Source organism: Mastigoproctus giganteus, chromosome 2 (assembly GCF_048544385.1).
Source record: "Mastigoproctus giganteus isolate SK-2022 chromosome 2, ASM4854438v1, whole genome shotgun sequence".
NCBI classification, from domain to species: domain Eukaryota; kingdom Metazoa; phylum Arthropoda; class Arachnida; order Uropygi; family Thelyphonidae; genus Mastigoproctus; species Mastigoproctus giganteus.
The window spans coordinates 25,210,233-25,235,488 of record NC_143576.1 but is presented as its reverse complement, the minus strand read 5'-3'; the positions used below and the strand labels follow the sequence as shown (position 1 = coordinate 25,235,488).

The window sequence follows — 25,256 nt, the reverse complement described above, 5'->3', positions numbered from 1 at the left end:
AATATTGGGCAGTTTTAAGTGGTTTTGGTTTTGTACCATCTAAGCTACAGAAGCAGATTGAGTCTAGATTGATGTTTCCACACAATAGGAAAAAATGCACTACGAGTATTTCACACATTTCTCAAGTCATTTTTCAAATCACTTCACTCATTTTGTTGACAAACATAAAGATCTTTATGTGCCTTCACATCGGCATTTCAGGAAATAATGACTGCTGATGGTCTTCTGTGGAGCTACTTTGTTAGTGATCTTTAAAACCAGAGAAGCGACTTCTGCACCTAATTCCTGTCGCTTTAAAAGTCATTGAGACATTTCCTAGTCCAAAATACTGCTTCTGGGAAAACAGCATGCATTCCTATCATAACTCATTTTTTGTCCTGCTGCTTTGTTGAATCTTTCTGGAAATATGTCTGCATTCTTTCGGTGCCATACTTTTAACCCACGTGTTGCCAAAATCCTCATTACCAGCGGTTAAGCATGCTTTTGAAGGATGGCTAAAATGTTTTCATTTTAAATTGCAGCAGTCTACCACTTCACTTATTTTGTTCAGTTACTTAGAAGCAGAATTTTTAAATAAAACAAGTTTTTTTTTTCATTGTAATCGTCAAATTCTGCTTCTAAGTAACTGAAATTGGCCCAAAATAATTGGGCCTGTTTGACTTTTTATTTCTGTGGTAGTAACGGATGCTTACTTTTGTCTAAAAAGTCAAACAGGCCCAATTATTTTGCACATACACACAATTTAATAACAGTCTGATATATTCCTAGCTAGTATTCGCAATGTGGTCAGATTTTTTCCTCTTCAAATTAAATAGATAATATTAGTTTGTGCTCTGTAAGAGAAACCCACGACGTTACAATCGTTAGATATTCCCTCTCTAACAGAACTTCTTTGTCCTCAGCAAGCCATAAATATTAAAATGGACTGTTACAGTGACACATATATAGCGTGACATAAATTCCCATTTTAGAGGTTCAGGGTTATTCGTCTTCATTCGAACGTACCCATGAGATTGTGGAAGTGAAAGATGAGAGAATCTTTTTTTTTTTTCACCAATTCTTAGCGCTAACGTTGGGCATTTAATCCACATATCCAGTATGCGTAAACATATAACTCTTAAACTAATACACTTTAAAAGAATGAACTATTTAATTCTGCCAAACTCACTGGTTAACTGCATGCTGCTGCTGTCCCTACCACCAGGAGACGGCTACTAGATGGAGTATACAAACATTGTCAGTTAAGGTATAACAGTTATGTATTTGCTGAATCTACCAGTGTTAATTTTTAGCAATGCTGGTAGCACTGATGTGGAGCTAACAAAATAATTCAAATTTAATCTTATATATGACATAATCCAGGAACAAAAGTGTAAACATAACTTTTGGCTGCTGTTTTTAAAACGGTATATTCGTTCTTGTACATTGAATACTATGTTTTTCCTTAGACAGCATTCACTGAACAAAGTTTTCTCTTTTTCATACAATTTGTATGAAAAAAAAAATAATAATTGCTTGATTTCTATTTGTCCGATTTTAATATTTGGAATGGCCCGACAAATCTTTTTGAAAGAACTAAATATAAATTTCATGAGATCCACCTACTGGGAGTTGAGTTGTTATATGCAGGAATCACCAAGAAAGAGAAGAATGGTGGTATCCACCTCAGGACCGTGGGTGTGCCAAGCCCATACTCAGCAGATGTGAGCCCCTGAGGTGACATATACAGATGTGCCTAAAAATCAACTGGAAGTTTTCCATTTAAACTCTCACTACTGCTGCCCAGTTCCAATTACAAGAGTGATTGTAACAGTTAATTGTTAGCAACCAATCTTTATGTACTATTTGCTTTTGTTTTAGGGCATTTCTTCCATATGCTAAATCAAGAACCTACTCCATAAGTCAATACAGATACAAAGTCTCAAAAAAAAATTGAGAGACTTGTCTTTAATTTCCATCTTTTCTTGTTGCTCTTATCAGCTTGGCATGTAACTTTTTTTTCCTTCTAAATAAATGGTATGTTCCATAAAGGATAGTCTTTCATCCACCGCTATTTAAAGATATTTGACACTTCTGACATACTTCGCAGTTTGACTATCAACTCCGGCTATTGGTGACAAGGAGGTGTTAACATGGACGCCTAGTAGGAGCATTATTCAGGCGGAGCTCTCAGGGACGTCAAACGAACATTGGGATATTGCATGTTTAAGAAATGCGCTATTTTTTGTTGCTTGCATTCAAGCACTTAAGTCTTGACATGATTCTGATTTGTCTTTGTGTAATGAACTTTCACTTCACCACCATAGAACACATTTTCTGCTGTGATATTTTAACCCTACAGTTATTACACCAAGTTCTAGTGTTCCTTAATACTATATTGGCTCTTTTTTCTATTTGAAGTCTTCAGTCTCCTTTCACAAGGACCCACGATCATGTTACACTACCCTGCAAAGAAGAAAACACGGTCAGTATATGCAATCGGGGTCCCACATACAGTATAATGACCAAATATAAAATGCTGTGGAAAAGCGGATTTATTCTGTACTATCATAGTATCCTACTCAAGACCAAAGAGCAGTTTAACAGAGGAAAAGTCAAGAGCCATTAAGGCGCACTTTTTGTTGACAACTAGAATACAGCCAGTTCCCATACAACTTCTGAACTATTAACTTTCTCAGGTAGTTAAAACTAGTCCAATGGCTAGATCATATTACAGTACCTTACATCCACGGAGAACTGGGATCTCTAACTTTGGCCACGATGTCCCACATTCAATCATCATATCAACTGACAGGAACTACATATAAACTTATTTCCACCAATTGCCACTCCGACCATCACCTTGAAACACCTCAAAGAGGATAACACTAAACAACCTTGTTACGTACTCCTCTTGTTGAAATAACGATTCTACCCCAGCCCCCATTTAGTTTGTATTCTTTCTTTTCTCACAGAGAAGTAATTCTTTACAAATTAAATTCTATTAATTATTTAACGTACTTTGCCACCATAAATGATCAAAATCACGTTTTGTTATCTATAAAGATTCCAAGAGCACAATTATCTTGGGCTCGAGAAATGGGCTTTAGGACTCAGCTAAAGAATCAGTTGTTGATTATCTTTCTCATGTCATTCAGATATTACAAATAAGTCTTAAGCTCCTAAAGTGTGTAGAAAAAGTACCAGATCAGATGGGGGATTTTAAAGAAAAGTAGAAAAAATAAGCTGAAAGGAATAAATCATTTCTGTGTTCTGCAGTTAATAAAATGTTCATTAGAAAATCATTAACAGAACACTGACAGAGAACGAAACTGAATGGAACATTTATGTTATTAAAGTTTTAATGAGACTGCAGTTTTTTCCACCAGAATAAAACCGAACTCACAATTCATTATTGAATTGCGTTGACGTAATTACAATAAAAAGTTTCACAAAATCAGTGCCCTATGTATAGAAGCGGGCAAACTATTGAGTGAATCCTTTCAGGGAATCCACTGAAATGGGGGGAGGAATCAAGTTAAGCTTTTAGCCAGTAATTTTCTGTGGTTTTAAAACTTAAAATTAGCTAAGTGGAGTAAAATCCTTTTTCCCCACATTATTCCCATACAGTTAAACAGGTTTACGACTAGAAATTTAAACAGAAAAATATATTAAGACTTATTTCGTATACAACTACTGGAACATTTATACATTTAACATATATCAGAGATTAATTTAGAGCAATGAGTAGAACTAAATGATTTAGAAGTGTGTGCCCTGCTGCTATTGCTATATACGCTACCCTTAATACTGCTCACTTAAACTAACAAACCAGTAACCATTCGGTTCTACAGATCCGTTTGACTTGAGTCAATAAATCCATATACGGCACCTGGTAAAGCGCAGATGCTGCTGTAGTTTGGTTGTTTGATCTGAGCTGTCATTCCACCGGATGCCAGCAGGGCCAGAGATCAAGAAATAAACTAAACGAATGATTATTATCTCGTAAATGATACTAGACCAGATTTGTTTTACGAGTATATGGGATGCGAGGTTAAGATTTGTTATCCATTGTGGACTGCGCTTATGGAATCGGCTGTATTAAGCTATTGCCATTGAGGTGGGTTGCAATATAACTGCTTAACACCGATATCATCTCAACACAAAAAATGACTGTAATGTGAACAGACTGCATCACATGACTAGAATCATTTGTGAAGGTGTGCAAGAGTGAAGACCATCCATAACAGCATGTAATAAACATGGCGCCCTTGATTATTTCTTTTCCTTTCGAAATATGAATGCTCAGTTTCGTGCGTTCGTAACAGACATAGGATTCTTTTATTAAATTCCGAAAATCAATGAGATTTTCAAGACAATATGGTTGAAAATGATTCATCAAGCTGGACTCAGAAACAAGAAAACGTTGCATTTTATGGAAATTACAAGAAGCCAGGAAAATAAATGCTTACGCTTAAAGGACAGAGAATTTATGGTCCATCGACTAGTGGTGTTCCCTTCACATAAATGGCATGCAAAAAATCAGTTTTTACAACATTCGCCTGAGAAATTTTATACTGATAATAACCCTTAACTCTCAAGCTGCAAGTTAATCAGATAATAATATAAAACTTTTGGATAACTATTCCGTTACTTGTATATGAAAACAGAGGTTAAGTGCAGTGTTACGTTAAATAGTTTAGTACTCGTGATTTTGAATTGTAGGCTAAATAACCATGGAAAATCGCTACGTATTATTTTGAATGGTTTTTATCCCAAAATTGTTTTAATCTCCTGGTTCACACCTGAAGTATCAATGATTTCCCTCGAGAAATAAACTACGTGTCTCTGAAATACTTCGGTCCTCAAAGACACCAAACACTACACTTCTTTAAAATTTAATGTTACAAATTGAATCAGAGCTATTAACATACAAAGAAATTAGAATCTGGAGAGCAAAACATGTTGTGCAAATAGATACGAATACTTGAGGTACACTACATTACTAGGATAGACTGCACGAAAGAAAATGATGCATTCCTAACTGAGAAAAATTCAACCAACCAATCAGGAAGAGAACTCAAAGAAAACGGTATTTTTCTGATGGAAAATCTAAAAAGTTTAGTAAATCATAGCAGTAACTTTTAAGTCTAATCAAATAAAATAACTGATTGCTGCCATTCATTATGCCGAATTACAACTGAAGTAAGAAAATCCACTCCAAAAATATGCTGAGATTTTTTAATGTCATCCATTAATCACAATCAAAACAACTTCGTTAAAAATACACGTGACCAATGTCAATTTAAAAAGAAAGAACTCCATCAATCGATATAAATGCAAACCGTTTACAGTTACATCGTTTGTACAATGTAACTGTAAGGGAATTCTCAGTTCTGTTGTCATTCTCGGATGATTTTCGCACCACGAAGAACTATTCAAACGGTGAATTCTATGATTTGAAAAGCCTTTGTGAATAATGCATGAGCTGGGAGCCCAAATACTGTCGTCTCTCAATGGTCAATAGGCCCCGGTAAATTTTATGTGTCGAATTAAATGTATCACGCTCGATGGCCTAACAAACACACTAGACCATACAAACAAATTCCTTTACATGGGTGCAGAGATTAATCGTCTTCGGGGTAAAAGGCGCATGTCGATGATATGCCATTCAATTGTACCTATACTTAAACGACCAGAAATGCAGCGTAAACGAACTAAATTCGCTTGCGAGGAGAATCGCCTTTTAGTCCTGGTTGGCATTAACAATCATCTCAGCAGGCTGAGCCAACTGTGTTCTTTATGAGCGATTTTCTTCATAAAGAACATTGTTCGTGTTCAGTGAATTCGCAGTTGTTTGAAATCCATTAAAACTAACAATCATCTATTTGTTATATTATTTCCTCAACTAGTTGTAGATGACGGGGAAAGATATTGCTTAACTGACTGTTCATTGCTGATTGGTACATATCGAAGAAACAGATTAGCATTTACACTTCGCTACGCGCCTCCCTTATAAAGTTTTTAGTTACCAGGAACGAAGCCAATAATGTTTGCCATTTATCAGATCCGCACTAAGTGAATCACCACGATTTTATTCTCTACATTAACTCCCTAGCCACTAGATTACTTTATTCCGAGTGGGTGAACATTAACTCTTCATGTATTAAAATATTTTTACAGTACGGTATTAAACAGTTTTACTCTCTAGCTGAAAAGTCAGCAGTAAAATTTACTTATGCATTTCGATGGCGTTAGTAGCATTTTTACAAGGTCATCCATGAAGCACTGATCGAACACTGTTTCGAGCATAGACAGCCTTACCTTTCTGATAATCTTCAAGGCTTATCGACGTTACAGATCTTCTCCAGACATTATTCACATTCAGGAAGCTCTGCACAAAAGGTCAGAGCTGGACGTGGTATTTTTAGATGTCACATGAGTCTTGATGATTATTAGTCACTACTTACCTGTACACACTTGAATTTTATTTCAAGTTGGACCTTTCCTGGCGAAGTTTATGCAGATGGCATTGCTCTCGTGGGTAGCACAGTTGGTAGGATCGCCGTCCTCCCCAGTTCCAGTTTTTATGGATTTTTTCACAACGTGGCTGGGTCAATCGGTCTCAGGCGAGAGTAGCATGGTTTTTTCTCCCAGAAACTCGGGTTTCCAGCAAACAGAAAATCAACCTCAGAACATACGCAATTTACAGACAATATACACGGAGCAATATGGCCTTAGTCGCTGATGCTCCTAAAACCATACTACAACAACAGCAGATGGCATTAAGCTTTCTATTTCAATTATGACCATTTCAAGCGCGATCTTCAGTGACAGCAGAAAGTCTGTCTACGATGGAAATTGAACCAGGTAAAGCGTATGAATATTGATTTTATTTCATCTGCTGCGTGAAATACCCTTGCAATCCTATAGAACTTTTTTCAAAGACAGCAAGTTAGCGTATTTTGTAGTTAGGTCGTCGATAAATTGCAGTCCATGCTCCTGCATACATACGTTGAGTGATAATAAACTGAACTGTTGACATGGTGTGAGTAGGCCTTTCCGTTATCACGACGCTTCCTGCTAGATGCTCCATCTTCACATCTTGCAACATCAATAAGTCTCGTTATTACTGAATGCTGCCCAATTTGGCAAGTCAGTTCTTTTATTACTCTCACCAAGAATGAAAAAAAGAGTGGTAGGGGGTATGACATTTTGGATGTAATTTTTTTACTATTATTATTTTAATAAAATAATAAATGCATTTGTATTTATCTATTTATATCTACTTGTATTTATCGTGCACAACACCTGTAATGCCACTCGCATGCACTACAGTATAGAAGCCCTTCCCCCCCACCACAGTCGGAAACTGTACTAATTTCTTTCCTGGATTATCTACCGATCTTGCTTATCATTTTGACTTCTTGAATGCCAATCAATTGTGCAGTTAAAATTGTTGATATAATTCAACAAAGATCTCGGTTAGGTAAAATTCCTGCTGAATCTGTAATGGGTTTTTTTGGTGAAGGCGCCAATAATAAGAGTAATGGAATCATTGTTTCATCCGGACCAGTATATGGATGATACGTCTTGATCAGGCCAGCGTCAGCAGGTACTTTTCTCATAAGAAACGATAAATGCACATAATACGTGTTTCTTCTTAGCATCAGGTAGGTGCTTTTCTTATCAGAAAAGTAACTAACACTGTGAAGAAACGCCTATTTATGTCCAGCTGAAACTTTACTTAAAAATGGTGAGGAATATACTGAAATAGAAAAATTTAAAGGACGTTAGCCACGCTATTCGGAGAAGCTGGGCTTACTGGAGGAACATCGTTGAGAAGGCTAAGTCCCACCCTGGGTTATAACGCCAGAAGAAGAATCCATGCTATTCGTATGATATAAAATATTAAGATAGTCACAAGAATTATATTATAGTACTACTGTTCTTAAGATTTTTTTCGCTCCTCTCTCTCTCTTCTTTGTGCAGTTATTGGAAGGCAACACGTTGACATGCTGAAATAAGAAAAGCAGAACGTATAAAAAACAATATTTTCCTTAAAATATAATATATTTTAGTTCTGTTTGCCGATACCATGGTAAGCAGTTCTTATTACAGCATGGCATTCGTTTCCTTCTCTCTCCTCACTCACTGGCGCACAAGAAATAGAAAGAAAGCACAATAACTTACCTGGAGGTCTCGGAGGAGGAGGTGTATTTTCTCCTTGACTGATAGAATTGCCTACAGGTGGAGGCGTGGTGCTGGATGCATTAACTGTCCGGCTTGTAGGGGGAATCTCTGATATTTCCTGTTTACCGATATCGGTTTTTGCCTCAGGAAGAGGCTGCGATATGCTTTCCAAGGAACCTATTGAGCCATTCTGGAGAGGTTTCATCTGAAGTGGGGCCAACTTTGGCGATGAAGGTTTTACTTTCGGCAGATCCCAGGGAGGATCATAATCACCTGCGGGTCTGTCGTCGTTTTGTGGACTTTGTAAGACAGTTGAGAGTTCTGTTCGATCATGCGGTGGCCACCTGTCTCTAGAGAGTAGGAAGGGAAGTGGTTTATCTTGTGCTTCGGCATTACCGTCCTGATTGGAAAATGAGTGGATGGGGTCATTACTATTAACCTCCTTCGGCGGATTTGAATCCTTTGCCGGACTGCTCGGCAGCTCACTTGATGCGGCTGAACCATTAAAAAGTCCTTCTTTATGAACAGGAGATTCTTTCTTAGTTACTTCGGTGGGTGTCCCTCGATTCTTGGTTTTACTAAACGTTGGTAAATTATCACTTGGCAACACTTTCACTGCGGGATGGCCATGGATAGCCTTTTTCGTCACGAAAGGCGAGCCCTCTGATTGACGCCCTGTGTCATCGAGTCTCTGACTGACCATACCCCTTAATTCTAACCTTTGGTTATTTATCGACTTAAGACCGTCCTTGTGACTGCTTTCATCTTTTGAATTATCTAAATAATTGCCAAAAGCTTTAGGTAGGGGCTCAACGTTGGCTGTCACTTTGATTTGCAGCGGGGAAGACGAAGATGACCGAGGTGTTTCCCTTATAAGAGTTACTTTTCTTTTTTCCGTAGGCGTGAAGTGGGGAGGAAAATGCCGGGGTATCTGTCTCGGAGACTCTCTGGTTAATACTCTGGGTTGGTGTGTAGGTGTACTAGATGCTGATCCCCCACTTGACCCAAAAGAAGATCGTGATGCCGTTCTCAATGCTGGTCCATCTCCTGATCCGATTCGAGGGCGAAAGAAATCTCCTTGAAGAACTGGACTCTGTACAAGACGATCTATGTCGTCAATCTCCCTCTTTACTCTGCTATCGAACGCTGTCTCGTAAAAATGTTTCTGGCGGGTTGCCATGTCCTCCTCGTCTTCGCTAAGCAATGATTCGCTCGATGCAGCAGCAGGTTCTGAATATGTGTTTTCCTCTACCGAAGTTTCGGTCCTCAGAGATCTCCCACTTGGTGCTGGAGAGGACGGGGAGACTTGTAGGCTACTGACGAGCTGTGCGTCCACACACCACTCCCAGGGCTCATCGTATTCGGCAATTTGATGTTCATTTTCTAAAGATTCTTCTTCGGCTGGGGTAAAGCGGCGAAGTGGTGAAGCTTGACAACCCTCACCTTCGCTTAGGCATACTTCTTCATAGTAGGCATCATCAGAATCAATAAGTACTGGTACGGTCTTGGTGGGATAACCTGAAAGAAGCAAAATAATAGAAATTTCACATGGTTCTCACTTTTTACTCTAATTATTTATTAGAGTATAACTAATAATAGCATTTTATAAAAGCTTTATTTATTCTGAAAATTAGATGTAACAACTTATAATTCTCACATATAATTTACACATTCCGCTTACAAAACAAGATTACCAATTTTCCTTAATTTTAATCGTTACTAACCAACATTTTCTAGTTCTCAGCATTCGCTAACCGTTTTCTTTGTGCTTTTTTAGGAAGGCACATGGTGTCCTGTTTCTGATTTATAGGGCCTTTGCTAATAGAGAGGACGTCATTGTCCCTTTTTTACAGGGCGTTTGTTAGGTCGCATTTGGAATATTGTATACAGGTCTGGAGAAGGTTCACAGAAGGACGACCAGATTGGTGACCTGCGAAAAGATATGCACACATGGATGGCTTAGAAGGTGTGGACTGCAAATTTTTATAACCAGATATCTACCGGAAGACCTAATTGAGGTGTGTAAACACGGATGGGATTGAGTAAAATGAATGAAGGAAGATCTCTCTTTCCTGGCTTAGACACAAATATAAAATATAAAATTTCAAGGAATAAGAGAGATTAGATCTCAAGAAGTTGAGATCAGGGGGAGGGTTGTCAAAAATTGGAATAAGTAACTTCCTAATGTGGTGGAGGCAGTACGTTTGACTAAGTTTAAAGCAAAGTTGGACGATGATTACTTTGTAAGAATGGGAATAGTAAGGATATTGTTTTATTTGAATTATTATTTTTTTAATTTTCGACTCATGCAGAAAACATTCGCTTCCAAGCATCATTCGGCTTTACTAATACTACTGTTGTTTCACTTTACGCAGTTTTCCCTTTTAATAGTCGTCAAAACAGTTTTCGACAGGCCTAAACAATGTAGCGAAGTATGAATTGCACTAAACTGTAAATTGATGCGGTGGGAACATTATAACTGTTTATCTTGTAATAACTGATTTGAACCCATATGCCGGTTAAACATATAACAGGCATGATTTTCTGTGCATACAAACTGCTAATCCATTTAAACTAACGCGCGAAACGCTCCACATATCCGTTAAAGCACACAGCTTTAACTGGAGTGTGAAAATCGCTTCGCCACTGCCACCACAAGGATAGAACAGAGAGTTTCTGAAACATTCAAATTTGAGGTTTCGAACCATAAATAACAGTATAGCCTGACGATAGACATGTCTTTTATATATAGCAGATGTTACAGTAGGAAAAAAAATGGCGCACTATGGCCATAGTTGCCGGAATGCGCCTCATAAATCCCTAAACCAACAACAACAGGAAAAAACTTCACAACTAATATCTGCTTATTGTATTAACTTAATAACGACTTGGTACATGTGTTAGAAATCTTTGAGTGAATTCACAATTAATACTTTGCGCGTCAAGTAGTTCTTAAGCGGGCCATACGTACGCTGTAAAGTTTAACAAACTTGCTGGAACGTATATGGCCTGCTTTAGTGACTATAGAATATAAACACAGGTGTGTATATGGTTGAGTGGGTGGGTGTTCAGTGATGGCGAAACCCTTTCTCTGCGTTTCCAGGCAGAGAAAGGGTTTCGCCATCACTGGTAATATCATGTCCTACCCATGATATTCTATCGCAGCAAGCGGTCCTATAGGGCCTTGGGCTTTGAACGGATAGAAGGACATGGGACTGTGAAAGATGAGAAGATAGTAATATCATCTATAAAAGTAGTATTAATAGGGTGATGATGAATCCTATATCTACTTTGCCAAAGCGATGCCTGCTGCGCGCCTTGATCCTACCAACAGAGTAAACATAAGAATTGAGTTTGCGAATGAGATCTAGCAATTCTCAACTAGTAGTTCTGCTAATTGGCTTGCACTGGTAACAAGGATTAGGAAGGAGCATCAAACATTTCGGCATTTTTGTAAAGCTTCGAAGTGTACAAAGATAAATCATGTATCTCTGTACACTTGTTAAAAATTGTTGTTTATAATCAAAGACCGATATTTAAAACATTATAAAATATATAGTGCCAGTCTGTATCCTTATCAGAAATGAATCTAAAATGAAACTAGTTTTTATAAGCACTCTTCCCGTTTGGCTATAGTTTATGCACAATCAAACAACGAAACAGAAAGTTGGTTTTCTTACTAAGTTTTATTATTTTTTTTCAATTAATACTTTTTGTAATTGCTTCTATGTAATTAAGTTTATAAAATATTCTAAATAAATGCATTATGAAATTTAATGAAAATCTGTTGCACATATTTAAAAAATAAAATAAATCCCAGATGGACAATGAATTTCTATTTGTGCAAATTTAAGGAAATTTGGAATTTCTCTACAAATGCATCTAAAAAGCGAAATACAAAATTTTATGCAAATCCATTCATTAGGAGTCGAGTTCTTACATATGACAGTTGCTGATAGGCACTTACGCATTTGTGGAAGCTTCTAAAAAGAAAAACTGATAATTTTGAAGTGTAAATACTAAATGAAGTTATCGTGAGTCACTTAGAGTGCTCCGAAGAAATCCTTTTGTGGATGTCAAAGTCAGAAGTTGTTTACAAGAAGGTCTTTTTATTTTCTCCAACATTACTTTGTGCTTCTTCTTTTGACACGTAGTAACCCAAGGCAAAAGTAAACCAATAACCGAACATGAATAGCATTCCTACATAAGTGGGAAGACGTTGCCTCTTCGTGTTAGCTTAACTCAGTTTCAGAATCACCACATTTGGTTTTCCCCAATAGAAACAAATTTGAATAACAGAATTTTCTTGTTTCTTTTGTGACTTCAATACGAACACGCAGCTTGTTTTTTCCTTCTCCCTCTTTCAAAAATCCATCTATACTACACGCTATATAAGTACGAACAATCACCTTTTATTTTTATTTATTTATTTTTCAATACTAGAGTTTCACAAAGTAGTAATACCTAACACTCCTATATAAATAAAAGCAGCTCTATTTCGTCCGTTGATGCACTCGTGTAATATTAAATGAGTACACATGAACGAATGGCAAAACTTTAATCGAATGCAGAAACAATAGGGAGTAAGAAGAGAAAACTGTGAGTGTTATGTGCAAACAAGTTGAGACTGCACTTTAATCGTTTTTATATTCAAATCTATAGGATATGGAACATAACAGCACATCGCTCATATTCTCAAAGAAGTATTAATGCGCGTTTATAGTAAATGAAAATGAACGCTTCGGAACCTTTGCTGTTAACTTATATCAACATTACACTATACATTTTCTGTCACATGCCTCCCAGTATGGGAGGCATGTGACATCTAATGTGAATATAACTTATAAAATCTATTCTATCTAGTCACGTAGGTAGGCATATATTTTTTGTTTTAGCTAAGAAATTTTGTTTCTAGTAGGGCTACAATTAATTTATTGATAGAAATTAATAAATTAGAAATCAAGCCTCAGACTAGAGCAGTAAACAAACGGGCTCAAAGTAGCGGGAGTGGTGGTTCGGGGTAGAACTGAAGGGGCGGTTCTCCTACGAATCAGGGCCTTGCAAAATGTGCTACTTGTGCGATGTTACGGATACTCCTACGTCACATGATATAGCTAAGGGAAGGGGATGCCTTTTTGTGTGTTCGGTGTACAGCGTGTTAAGAAATTTGGTGCGAACTCTTATGGGCGTTTATGAGAGCTAGAAGATGAAGATGCATTCCCATGAAGGAATTAAAATGGGGGGATCAATCTCCCAGCAGCCTAACCCAACGCCGGAGTTTGAAACCGTACATCAGGAAACAAAGTGGCAATGCCCAAGGCAGAATGCGCCGATCGCACAGGAGGTAGTTAGGTATTGTCGGTGACTCTGTTGCCAGGAAAACGGGAAATAAATTTGGTAAAAAGGATAGGTGGAATAGTACCAAGGTAAAAAATAGATGACACTGTAGAGCACATATCATCTTAAAGGGCCCAAAAGGCGATATTATTGTACACGTTTTTCCCTGATCTGAGAACTTATTAAGTAAGGTCTGGGAAAAAGACGCGATTTAGGATTAAATTTGAAAGTGTCTGCAATTCTCCCCAGACATGATAGGAAAAAGTATATGTTGAGAGCCTTGTTAATCAATTTGGCCCTGGAGAGAGCTTGCAAGGGTGATGGGATAGAATATTTCGCAGAGTGGTCTGCGCTTATTAACAGGAGAAGATGTTTTTACAGGGATGAGATAGACGTAAATAGGAGTGCAAGAATATTTCCTGGTGCTATAGAGGCAGTGATATATGGGTCGGTAACTGCTAGCTTGCGGGGAATACACAGACTAACTAGAGCTGCAGGTAGAGGTAAAAGTGTTGCATTGCTTCCATTGGAACATGCAGCAGCCTGGAAAGCAGGTGTCGGGAATTTCGCACCTTGCTGTGGGTCATCACAGAACAGATAAATACATGGGTTTTGTTGGTGTAACTAAGAATAAGAACAGGCGCATATATATTAATGCTAGGTTCATAGTAAATAAGTTGATTAATTTTAAGTACTGATAAAGTCATCAAATGCAGGATTGAAGGGATATCGGAGTCATGGTATCATTCAGATATAAGGGATGCAAAATTTGAATACGGGAAGTACAATGTGTGCAGAAAAGACGTAGCGTATAGTGTTTCTTGTCAAGCGCCACCGGGGTCCACCCCTCCATCAACTTCGCATAGTATACTCTGTGTCGCAATACAAACTCTGCAAAGGCCAAGAGATACTGTAAGGGTTGGTTAGTGTGGTGTTGGTACGTTGTTCCCCCGTGTACAGGATGGACATTCTTGTTCTCCGTGTACAGGATGGACATTCGTCAGGTAGCCATACGTGTGTAAACAGGAGCCAGAACTTTTCATTATCAGACTAACCATTGAAACGCCTATACCCATTTCCAAACAGCAATGTTTTGCGTCAGGTCAGCCCACAAACATCCGCACAAAGGCATGTCATTCACCTCACAAATCATCCACCTGTTTTCTACAGGGTAAGTACTCAGCATTATTCTAAAGGGTTGCCTCACATCTTGTGCTTATCTTCTCTCAAGTAATTTCCGTTTCGAAGGCTGCTAACCAGCCAATAGAATGAACAGACAGGACAGGAGGGTGGGGGGATGGATTATGCTCTTAGTTAAGCATCATATTAAATCTAAGGCAGGGCATCCAGTCGACATGGACGGCCACGGTAATATTGATTCAGTTTCGTGTGACATAAGCACTGGGAAAACAAGAATGAGCGTAGAAGTATGTTATTATGCATAATGATTGTGATGATGGGTTGGTCACTCGCATCTGTCTGAGACCACTGTAGTCTCCCTTGTGAAGCAAAAGTCCTTCCCTTGGTCTTTTACTTCATTCTTAATACATGAAGAATATCTGCTGATAATCAGATCAAGAGTATTGCTTCCTCTTGTTGCTTCATACGGGAGACAACAGTGGTCTCAGATTTTAAATTCTATGGCATAGAATTTCAAAGTTGGAATAGAATTAAAAAGTTGGTATCACTGCAGTGAATGTATGCAGTGGAACTAACTTATGATGTTACCAACAGCAAGTTCTAAACGAGAAGCATTCAGGTAAGTAATTTGAGAAGCTACTAGGGTTTTCATACCAATTAAGAAATACTGTTCAAGGCTTAGACCTAAATGGAGGTCATATCAACTGATGAGACTTGGGACAGGGAAGAAAATTGCATGGGATGCATATAAATTATCAGGTGATAGAAACCTATGGGGAATTGGTTAAAGAAGTATTGCAGGACCATCTAAGTACTGCAGTCACAGTATTTATATGTTAAGGTGCGATCTTGTCCAGTAAAGCTGATGGGATACTATGATGCAGTAATAAACTCGCAGAAACTAATCTGTAATCAGGTGACAAATGAGATTAGGCAAGTTAAGGCTGATTACGAAGTCTCTGGGGAAAAAACAAGCAAAGACTTCTTTACGTATGTTAACAGTAGACGGAAGGGGTTGCAATCACATTTGGTTCACTTGGTTTCGATAGTTCAACTGTTGATGATCCTGCTGAGGTTACTGACAAACTGAATAGGAAATTTGCACCTACATTCCCACAAGTTTTTAAGAATGGGGATGCCAAATAACTGAGAGGAAAGTGAAAAAGAACTTGAAGCTGAATATAACGCAAGCACCTGGGGTGGATGGGATCTATAATATTATATTAAGGGAAGCAGCAAAAGAGGTGAGCAAACCCCTAGCCATAATTGTGAGATCATATTTGGCTTCGGGGTGGGGGGGGTCTTTGGACTGGAGATGTGTGAATAATCCCAAATTCACAAAGGAAGATCAAAATGTGACATGAGTAATTAAAGACCTGTTAGATTAACATCTGTTCCAGGGAAAATAGTCACTGGTTAAAGAAGTAATGCAGAACCATCTGAACAGGAATACAACATGGATTTGCTAAGGGAAAGACTTGTCTAACCAACCTGATATGTTACTATAATGCAGAGACTAAGGAACTGGATGCAAAAAATAATTTTGATAAAATATACAGTACCTGAATTTCAGGAAAGATTTTGATACTGTTGCACCTATAAGACTGCTGTACAAATTGGAGCAGAGCGGCATTAACGGAAAGTTACGGCTATGGATGGTTCAGTGGGAGAAGACATATAGTGGTAATCAATGGACACTGCTCTTCGCGGACCAACGTTATTAGTGGAGTCCGCAGGGTAGGTGCTGGGCCTATTGTTTTTTTTTTTTTTAGACTACAGCTTGAGTACTGCATTCAGTTCTGGAGTCCTCATTTTAGGAAGAATGTAGATAAGCTGGAGCGGGTGCAGAGAATGGCAACGAGATTGGTGAAGGAAACAGAAATGTGGTCACATCAAGAAAGGCTTCAGTTCTGCAAAATACGACGTCTGGAGACCACTCACCTGCGAGGTGATCTGATTAAGGTGTTTAAGGCTTGGAATGGATTGAGCAAGCCCAATGCTGATGGCATCGTTCTTCTTGTTGGGACTACGCACATGAGGGGGTTATAAATTTAAACTGGGCAAGGATGGTTGCAGGACAGATGTGCGAAAGTTTGCCTTCAGATGGTTGATCGTTGACGTCTGTTGTTGTGGAATTTGGTAGTTTGAATAAATTCAAGGAAGAAGAACTAGATAAATTATTGGAGGAGATATACAGTTGAGGTGGGAAGAATTTTTTTTACTGATGTCTGTATAAGCTTGTTTTCTTGTATCATTTACCACTACTAATTCTAATACTGACAGACTATTCACCATTTACAGTTATATACAATGGAAAATATAATAAAATAACAAAATATAAATACTGTACACTTAATTTATAAAATAAGCTGTATAAACAAAATAAAATACTGAACGGAAACTGCAATAAAAATGTCACTGTATTTTATGGAACTAATATGTCTCGTCTTCGCGACGTTCCGCTTTCAGCGTGTAGTATATCCAACTTTATCTTGAAAATCCAAATAATGGAAGAACTGCCACTTTTATATTTTTGAAGAAGAAACTCATATTCGGAAGAAAAAAAAAGTTTAAAAGAATGGATTTCTTCTTTGGTAATTCCATTGTAAGATAAAAATAAAGTTTTAAATGCTCAATTCTGTAGGCTCCTTTTCATCTAAAAATGTACATCATAAATCTGACAAAAACGAGGCAGTGGAGGTTGGTTCATAGAGCGGATGGCGTGGTATTTCTTTTCATGTCGAAATGGCATCAAATCTCATATGTCTATGTGACGTAAATAATTCGAAAGAGGACATTTTGATCAAGGTAGATAGAGAAAACGATCAGTCGCGAGTCACTTTGAATTGCAATGGGGATAATAATAAATCTGTCTATCAAACACGGATATTGTGCCGATAGGCAAGCTGGATTCCTGTTTCCAATCCGACTCTTCTATTCCACAAGAATAAGAGTAAAAAAATAACTAAATAAAACATTTTGAATTAAATCAGTTTTTAAGGATGATTTCCAAAAACAAACTTTGTTCGCTATTGGAGAAAACATCACTCAGCATCACACTTGGAGGAATCATTTCTTTGGGTACTTTTCTTCACTGATATAAATATTTCAAAGATATTTTACAGTGTGCTAGCAAACGTTGAGTTAGTTCTATGATTTTATAAGTTTAATTATCTTTTAATACGATGAAAGACATGCACGGGAATTATTTTACTCTACTATGTTGAGTAAAATAATTATTCTACTCACCATGTTGTTTTATAAAAATTATAAGTTTTGCACTTAATTTTTATAATGGAACGCCTACTTCGCAATGAGTTCGCAGCTATTAAGGAGCATCTGATAGGTTGAGAACTGCTGTTATAATATTAAAACAAGTAAAACATTGGAGATTAGCCGATCTTCTTACATCGCACTTAACAAGGAAAATCCCTCGAGTATTCCCCATGAAATAAAAAAAAAAAAAAAGTAACGAAGAAAAAGTAAGATGGTTAAACGGCGAGTGTAATCAGTCAAAGTGGAGAGAGAGAGAGAGAGAGAGAGAGAGAGAGGGCGAAAAAATGCCTAAATGTGACTGAGAAGCGCTTAAGGTTAAGGAGAAAACAAAATTACTAATCGCTTCATTCAGAGCTGATCAATTTGACCACAAGGCAGTCAAAATGCACTTAAAAATGTACTTTGTGCAAGGCTGCCTCAAACCAATAAAGTGTAATATAATAATTAAACAGCGCAAAGCAATAAGCACTCAGTGATCACTGAATTATGACCACCTACCTAGTACCGTGTTGGGCCACAGTTCGCACGGATTACAGCCCCTATTTGCCTGAGCCCTGACTCCACTATATGTCTCAGTTCGTAGGGACCTGCAGCCTGCAAGGCTTTCCACAGTTGGAATAGATGAAGGTTGCGTGTCCATATGCCTCACTTTTCACACGAAACGTCCCACAGGGGTTCAACTGGACTGAGATGAGGTGAATTTGGAGGTCAATCGAGAGGGGTAATATCTTCACTGTGTTCCTCGAACAACTCGTACACAGTGCGGGCCAAATGACACGGCACATTATCGTCTTGGAATATCCCGTTCCTCTCCGAAAAAAATGCACATGGTCTTCTAAGAGCTCCCAGTAGACCTCAGCAGTAAAAAGTTGGTCCATAAGCACCAGGGGTTCTAGTTCTTACCAGCAAAACATGCCTCATATTAAGTAACCACTGCCACCTGCCTGTATAGTGGGCACGATGGATCCATGGACTCGTCTCTGTTGGTGTGTTGCCCTAGGTATTCGACTCATCCGACCAGCACACTTGTTTCCAGACCTTCCAGTCCTTGTTTCAGTGTCCAGCCAGTGTGTTGTTGACGACGACGATAATCAGCGGTGAGGAGAGAGTCTTTTGTGTCGTCTGCAATGGAACCCATATGTCTGAATGTGTGTGCATCCTTGATAGGTAGCAGAAAGCAGCTTCATGACGACAATTATGATATTTCAGGGGTTTTGCAGCATTTATTAGTGTAGTTCGTAACATTGAAAGCAGATTCGTTTTTGAGCAAGAATACATTTATTTATTTTTTGTAGGCAAATACGGTTCGGTTTGTCTCAGCAATGTCTGCTAGAAAAACGTTTCTAATGGCGCAACATTAGGATTAATTGCATAATTTATAGATAAAGAACAGTAATATTTTCGATTGTATCCCTATAATTCAAAATAAAGCACATTTAATAACAGTTTGACTTATATTACTCCCCTTTCCCCCACCACCCAAAGAAAGATTTGCATTCCCAATGTCCCTAAATGCAAATTTTATTCTGGGATCAGTGTTCTTTCCACAGGGCTGCTCGTCAGTTTTTAAAGCCATTTACAAATTATAAATTCTCAGTAGGGCAGCTCATGGGTAGAAACTTTAGGGCATGTGTTAAATCTCAGAGTAACAACTGGAATTCATTGATATAATGCCAAATCGCACTACATTGATGATAATAATGAAAGGTGATAATAAAAAAAAATCAACTAATTTTAAATTGTTTTGCACTGTTAAGAGGCGGAATCTGAAAGGCAATAAGCCATAAATAAATATATAAAATAAACTACAATTGTTTTCCATATATGCGCACTTGTTCAAACACACTTTTTAAATATTGAAGTTGAAATTCGAAGTTCCATTTGAAAGTGCTGAAACGTCGTTCTAAATTGAAGAAAAGTTGGAAGCTCAGGGAAGGAAACGCAAGTATTAATGGAGAAATCAATATCAGTTTTTGCTGTATTCTAAGAAATACATGTAAAGCAAATTGGAATGTTTCGTATTTGAAACTGAAAAAGAGCAGTCGTCTCTTGATTGAACATCTTTTTCTGTATAAAACTGGAAGAGTCCGAAAGAGAATATAAATAAAAAATAATTTAAAAAAAAACTGTTATGGCTCTATTATGGTGAAATTTCATCCTCGATATCCAGGATGAAATTTCATCCTGGGCTGAAAAACGTTCATCAATGCCCACAACTGATACCAGAGGGCAGTTTGCACTGATAAGGATGGAAGTTTCAAAGGCAGTAACCATAATCCATATCGGAAACGTCACGTCTTGTCAGTTGCTCATGGCCCACTGTGGTTAAAGTGTACAGACAATAGTGTCAATCGATTCAACCCACCTCCCACTGATAGAAATGTAAAGATGTTCGTGGTGAGAAAAGTGTGTTGTACGGGCTCAACGGCAGGTCAATGTGTGACAGCTGACATCACAATACAATATGGGGAATACAAGAACAATATCTCAAATTTAATAATAGTTTGACTTATATTACTGCTGCACAATCAGACATATGGAGTTAAACAGCAGATGACACCCTCTCCTCGCCGCTGATCATCGTCGACGGAGAATATTGTGGTGCCAAAAACAAGCTGGTTGGACACTGGAGGACTGAAAACATGTGCTGCTCAGATGAGTCCAAATACTTGGTGAAACCCATCGGACGCCTTCGTTTGTGGCGCAAGTAATAGGAGTACATGGACCCAGCGTGCATGGTGCCCATTATCAATTCAGGTGGAGGTGAGTGCTTAATATGGGACATGTTTACTGGCATGAGCTGAGATCCTGGCGCGTATGGACCAATGTTTCACTGGTGAGGTCCATTGGGAGTTCTTAGACCATGTGCACCCTGGCATGTTGCATTTTTTCCCGGACAGAAACGGGATCTTCCAAGACGATTATGTGCGTGTCAATTGGCCCGCACTATGCATGGGTGGTTCGAGGAACAGAGTAAAGACATCACCCATGTTGATTGGCCTCCAAATTCGCCTGACCTCAATCCAATTGAGGTCAGGAAGTGAGGCGTACGGACATGCACGGGTCATCTATTTCAACACTGTGAAAAGCCGTACAGGCAGCATGACTGCAGACCACCAGGGATGTTTTTAGACCACTAGTGGAGTTAATGCCTAGGCGAATACCGGCTGTTATCCGTGCAAATGGTGGTCCGTGTTGGTTTACTGTTCGCAGGTAGGGTGGTCATAATTCAGTCATCACTGAGTGTATATACAAATAGATTTCATCAATCGTTTCTCTTTTTTTTTAACAATTTCAGCTTTTCCTTTTTTGGTTACTACGTAGAAAATTTTTTCACTTTCTTTCCTTATTCCTTTAAACAGACAGGTGAACAATACGTTTCGTGCATTTATAACCTCATTTTATTCGCTGTTGGTAGAAGTAACGAAAATGTATTAGCAGGGAAATTTATTGAGAGTATCCTATATGCGCAGACCTCAACCTATAAGGTATGGAGGATATCTTGAATTTAATCTAAGAGAAACCTGATCTGTGGTATCTAATAGTTATAACCGGTGTGAGAATATGAGAATTAATTTCGAAAGTAAAACCTTAATATCGAGTGATAATATTTCTATGTAATAATCATTATCAATTGTTTGAAAGATTCTTTTCTTAGCAAAAGTGTCATATTTACTAGTTGAGATAAAAAACAGTCTTGCTTCTCAGTCTGTACGTCATCATTAACTTCTTTTACGAGTGCGATGGGTTTTTTACAATCGGACTGATGACTGAAATTTTTCTATCAGGAGAAAAAGTCGCTTTGAAGAATACTCGATTTATACAGACAGACAAAGACAAGTGGTTCTAATTTTATCTTCAACTAGTGTCTACTTTGCTTCACTATCTCTCTTTTTTCAGAAAAAAAAAACTTCTGCCAAGGAACTTGGTGTCAAGCAGTGTTGATTGCAGTATTAAAACTGTGAGATACAAAGCTGGAAGTGCCTGAACTGGATTACTGAAAGCGTTAAGAATGAAGTTGGCTTCTGACACCTACTAACAGACTTTTTTTCTTCCATTGATAACGAGCTCAGCTTTCAAGGAAAGAAATTACGAAAAACGTTTTGAAACCTTTGTTATTCCTTGTATAGAAACACATATGGACATATTTCAGAATTAAAAACGGTAAAAAATCGATATAAAACAAATTTCTGTAAAATCTCACTTCAATTTGTTTCTAATTACTCGTCTTTTTAAGAGAAAGAAACAGTTACTGTGTTTATTACAGACAGACAAAGACAAGCGGTTCTAATTGTATCTTCAAGGAGTGGTTACTTTGTTTCACTATCTCTCATTTTTCAGAAAAAAAACTTGTGTGTACCTTTGGCAAGAAAATAATAGCTAAGCTGTTGACAATTCAGATCTGTTAGTTTAGCTGAAAATATTTCTAACTGTGTTGACGAATATCTACGAAAGGAAGTTTGCTGCTTAACGATTTCTTTAAATAGAAAAGACCAAGAAAAAGTTATAACAAAACAAGAGTTGCTAGTTGACTGACAACTATCACAGGTATGTGTAGAATATGTCAACAGAACTTGTAACTAGCATTCCTTCTAGCATTCCAGAACTTGTAACTAACGTTCCTTCTAGGGTAGAAGAAACTTGTTTCGCCATCCGCATATAAATCCCATCGCATCTTTGAAAGGAGATGGGGGTGGTGGGGGACAGTTCGGTAATATCGGAACAAAAAACATGCATGCAGATGCAGCGTAAGCGTTCGATGCTCCTTCCGCCTGTCTGAGCACACACTCGCACTCTAATAAATAAACTTTCCTTTACTTTTAGGCATGCGCTAACTCCCAGCAAAAACAAACATAGTAAAGCAAGCTCACTGCGTGACCAACAACGCACAAAATTTTTAGGATGCCACACTTTTCATTCCTGAATTTAAATTTGCCTTCCTTTTCATTCGTCTGTTACGTCGCGCTACATTTTTATTGCTGAATTCAAGTCTCGTCCTTTAAGACTGTAATTTTGAGGAAAAGTTAAAGGAGCGCCAGTATCCTTTGTCCTCTGTTGGAGGCGCATTACGAAGTTTGCACACCACCATTACAAATTACATTATGGCTAATAATAATAATAAATGTGCAGCCATTGTCAATCCACTGCAGGATGGAGGCCTCCTCAACAAATTATGTTGATGGAATGGACCACGTTGGTCCAGTGCGGGATGGCACATCGACTCTATTCAAAGAGCACTTCCGCTCCTGACCACTCGGCTACGGAGGCCTTATTAGGGTTAATATATGGCCATTTTTTAAAAAAAAAGTAATTTCAGAAATTATTTTATATAATACTCAACACATGGATATTACCCCTCCTCTGTTACAAGAGAATGGAAATTTTCTAACAAGAAAAGGAGAGTGGAATAGTTTTGTGTAATCGTACCTTAGATATACTCATTGATATTTTCTACTTGTCTGTCTCTCTAGCTTCATGACAATTCACTAAATAAAGTTTTCTAGGTCAACAACTTTCGACATGGGTTCAGGAATTGATAAATTGTTCAAAAAATGCCACGCGTATGTGGTGGTTGTAATCTGAAGTCTCTGATTCAGCAAAATCGGCAAAACAATTACTGCGATCGTGATGTTCTTTGATCGATTTTATCTCCTAAAAAAATAGTTCAGTAATTTTATGCCTATCTTTTTCTAAATGTGAGCTACACGAAAAAAATAATAAAAAATAAATTAAAGCACTTCAAACACCAAAAAAATTCTATTGGGATTTTTATCACAGCACAGCATGGTTCAGTTACCCATACATTAAATGTTAGAGTGAAAATAAGCAAATATATATTTTTATCTTCACGTTTTATTTTTGGCATCGTTCCTTAGAAATGGGTGTATTTATCGGTGACAACCGTAATATTGCAGTAACGTAATTTTAGTTTCGATAAGCAATACGCTTTGCCGATACTAAACTATATACTTTCCAAATACTTCATATATATTTATTCTGTACAATGGCATGATACACAGAAATAAATCTGCTAGTAGGCGCATGACGAACTATGACAGTTTAAGCTTCCACCACAGTTTTGTTTTCGTTAATGTATAATTAAGGATTTTAAGATGCTTATGACACCAACTATTATCATTTAACTTTTGGACTAATTTCATATATGATATGCTTCTGAGTCAAGAGAATTGAATAGATGGTTAACGGGAACTAAGATGCCTAAGACACAATGGAGAGAAGCCTGTTTGCTGCAGATTTCTGTCATCATCAGCAGCATGAGTTCAGTGAGGCAAGAAATGCCTAATGAGGCAATGCAGAGAGAATTCACACGGCACAGAGGTACTGACTTTATTTATCTTCCTTAAAAGGCTTCTTAGGGATTAGCTATGAATTAACTGCCGATAGAGTAGAAGCTAAGCGTGACTATATTCTCATTCCTCAGCTTAACAGGTATTTTTAAGAAGGAAGGCGGTGAAGGGCACTCAACAAATTAATTGTAATGGGTAGTTAGGGAAATGGAAGCAAATAAAATTCGAGGGATTATTACGAGAGGGAGAAGAGAATTAAAGATTAAAGAATCATTTAAATGAAAAATTTTGAAAGTGGGAAAATTTGCTTCGGACTATGATTTAATAAACATATAATGAAGTAATGAGAGAGCTTGACTTATTAAGTTTCACAGGAGAATGAGTCTGAAAAGTGTGGATCCAAAGCTCTCTTTCTTAATACCTTATACACGTCCAAATTGACCCTATACGTCATTTTGCCCACACACCATAAAGGCTGTCTCACTGGCACATAATCGAGAAATAACGCGCCACACATTTAGATCAAAAAGTCCATTAAAATTTACAGCTGACTGCATCCCACCTCAAAAGTGAAAGTTAACTTTTGTGAATGCTTTTTATGATTGTACAGATTCAAGTTTCAATAGCAGCTGTGTTTAAGAAGAAAAGATTTTTTTGATAATTATAGTATAATAACTAATATATATATATGTTGAAGCTTGCCTTATTTAAACAAAAAAAATCCATCCTACGCTCCTTGCTTTCTACGAATTTGTCAATAATCTGATTAAAATCTGGTTTGCCCGTAACTAATTCTCTTTCTACAAGGAAGCACAGCAAGGGCAGATAACCTTCCTTGGCTTATTGTATTTCTTAATTAAAGCGCATCTGTTGTTTTACTTTTTTTTTTTTTTCATTTTATATGAAATGGTACGTTTATAATGACTGCTTCTACTCATATGTTAACATTGGCAAAAAATTCTACTCGAAAAACATTTTGATTTTCATTTTAGAGTCTTTTTTAATGAAATGAGGCTTCCGAGA

The 25,256-nt window shown here is 37.6% G+C and overlaps 1 protein-coding gene across 2 annotated transcripts in view; it reads right to left on the bottom strand.

The window, feature by feature from the left end:
* LOC150089225 (uncharacterized) overlaps positions 1–25,256 on the bottom strand; it is an 820,044-nt gene that overhangs the window by 124,451 nt on the left and 670,337 nt on the right. For both annotated transcript variants that reach the window (XM_090390383.1, XM_090390382.1), the window contains exon 4: positions 8,173–9,690. In XM_090390383.1, coding sequence (XP_090246509.1) covers positions 8,173–9,690 — 1,518 coding nt within the window. The remainder of the gene's footprint in view (positions 1–8,172; positions 9,691–25,256) is intronic.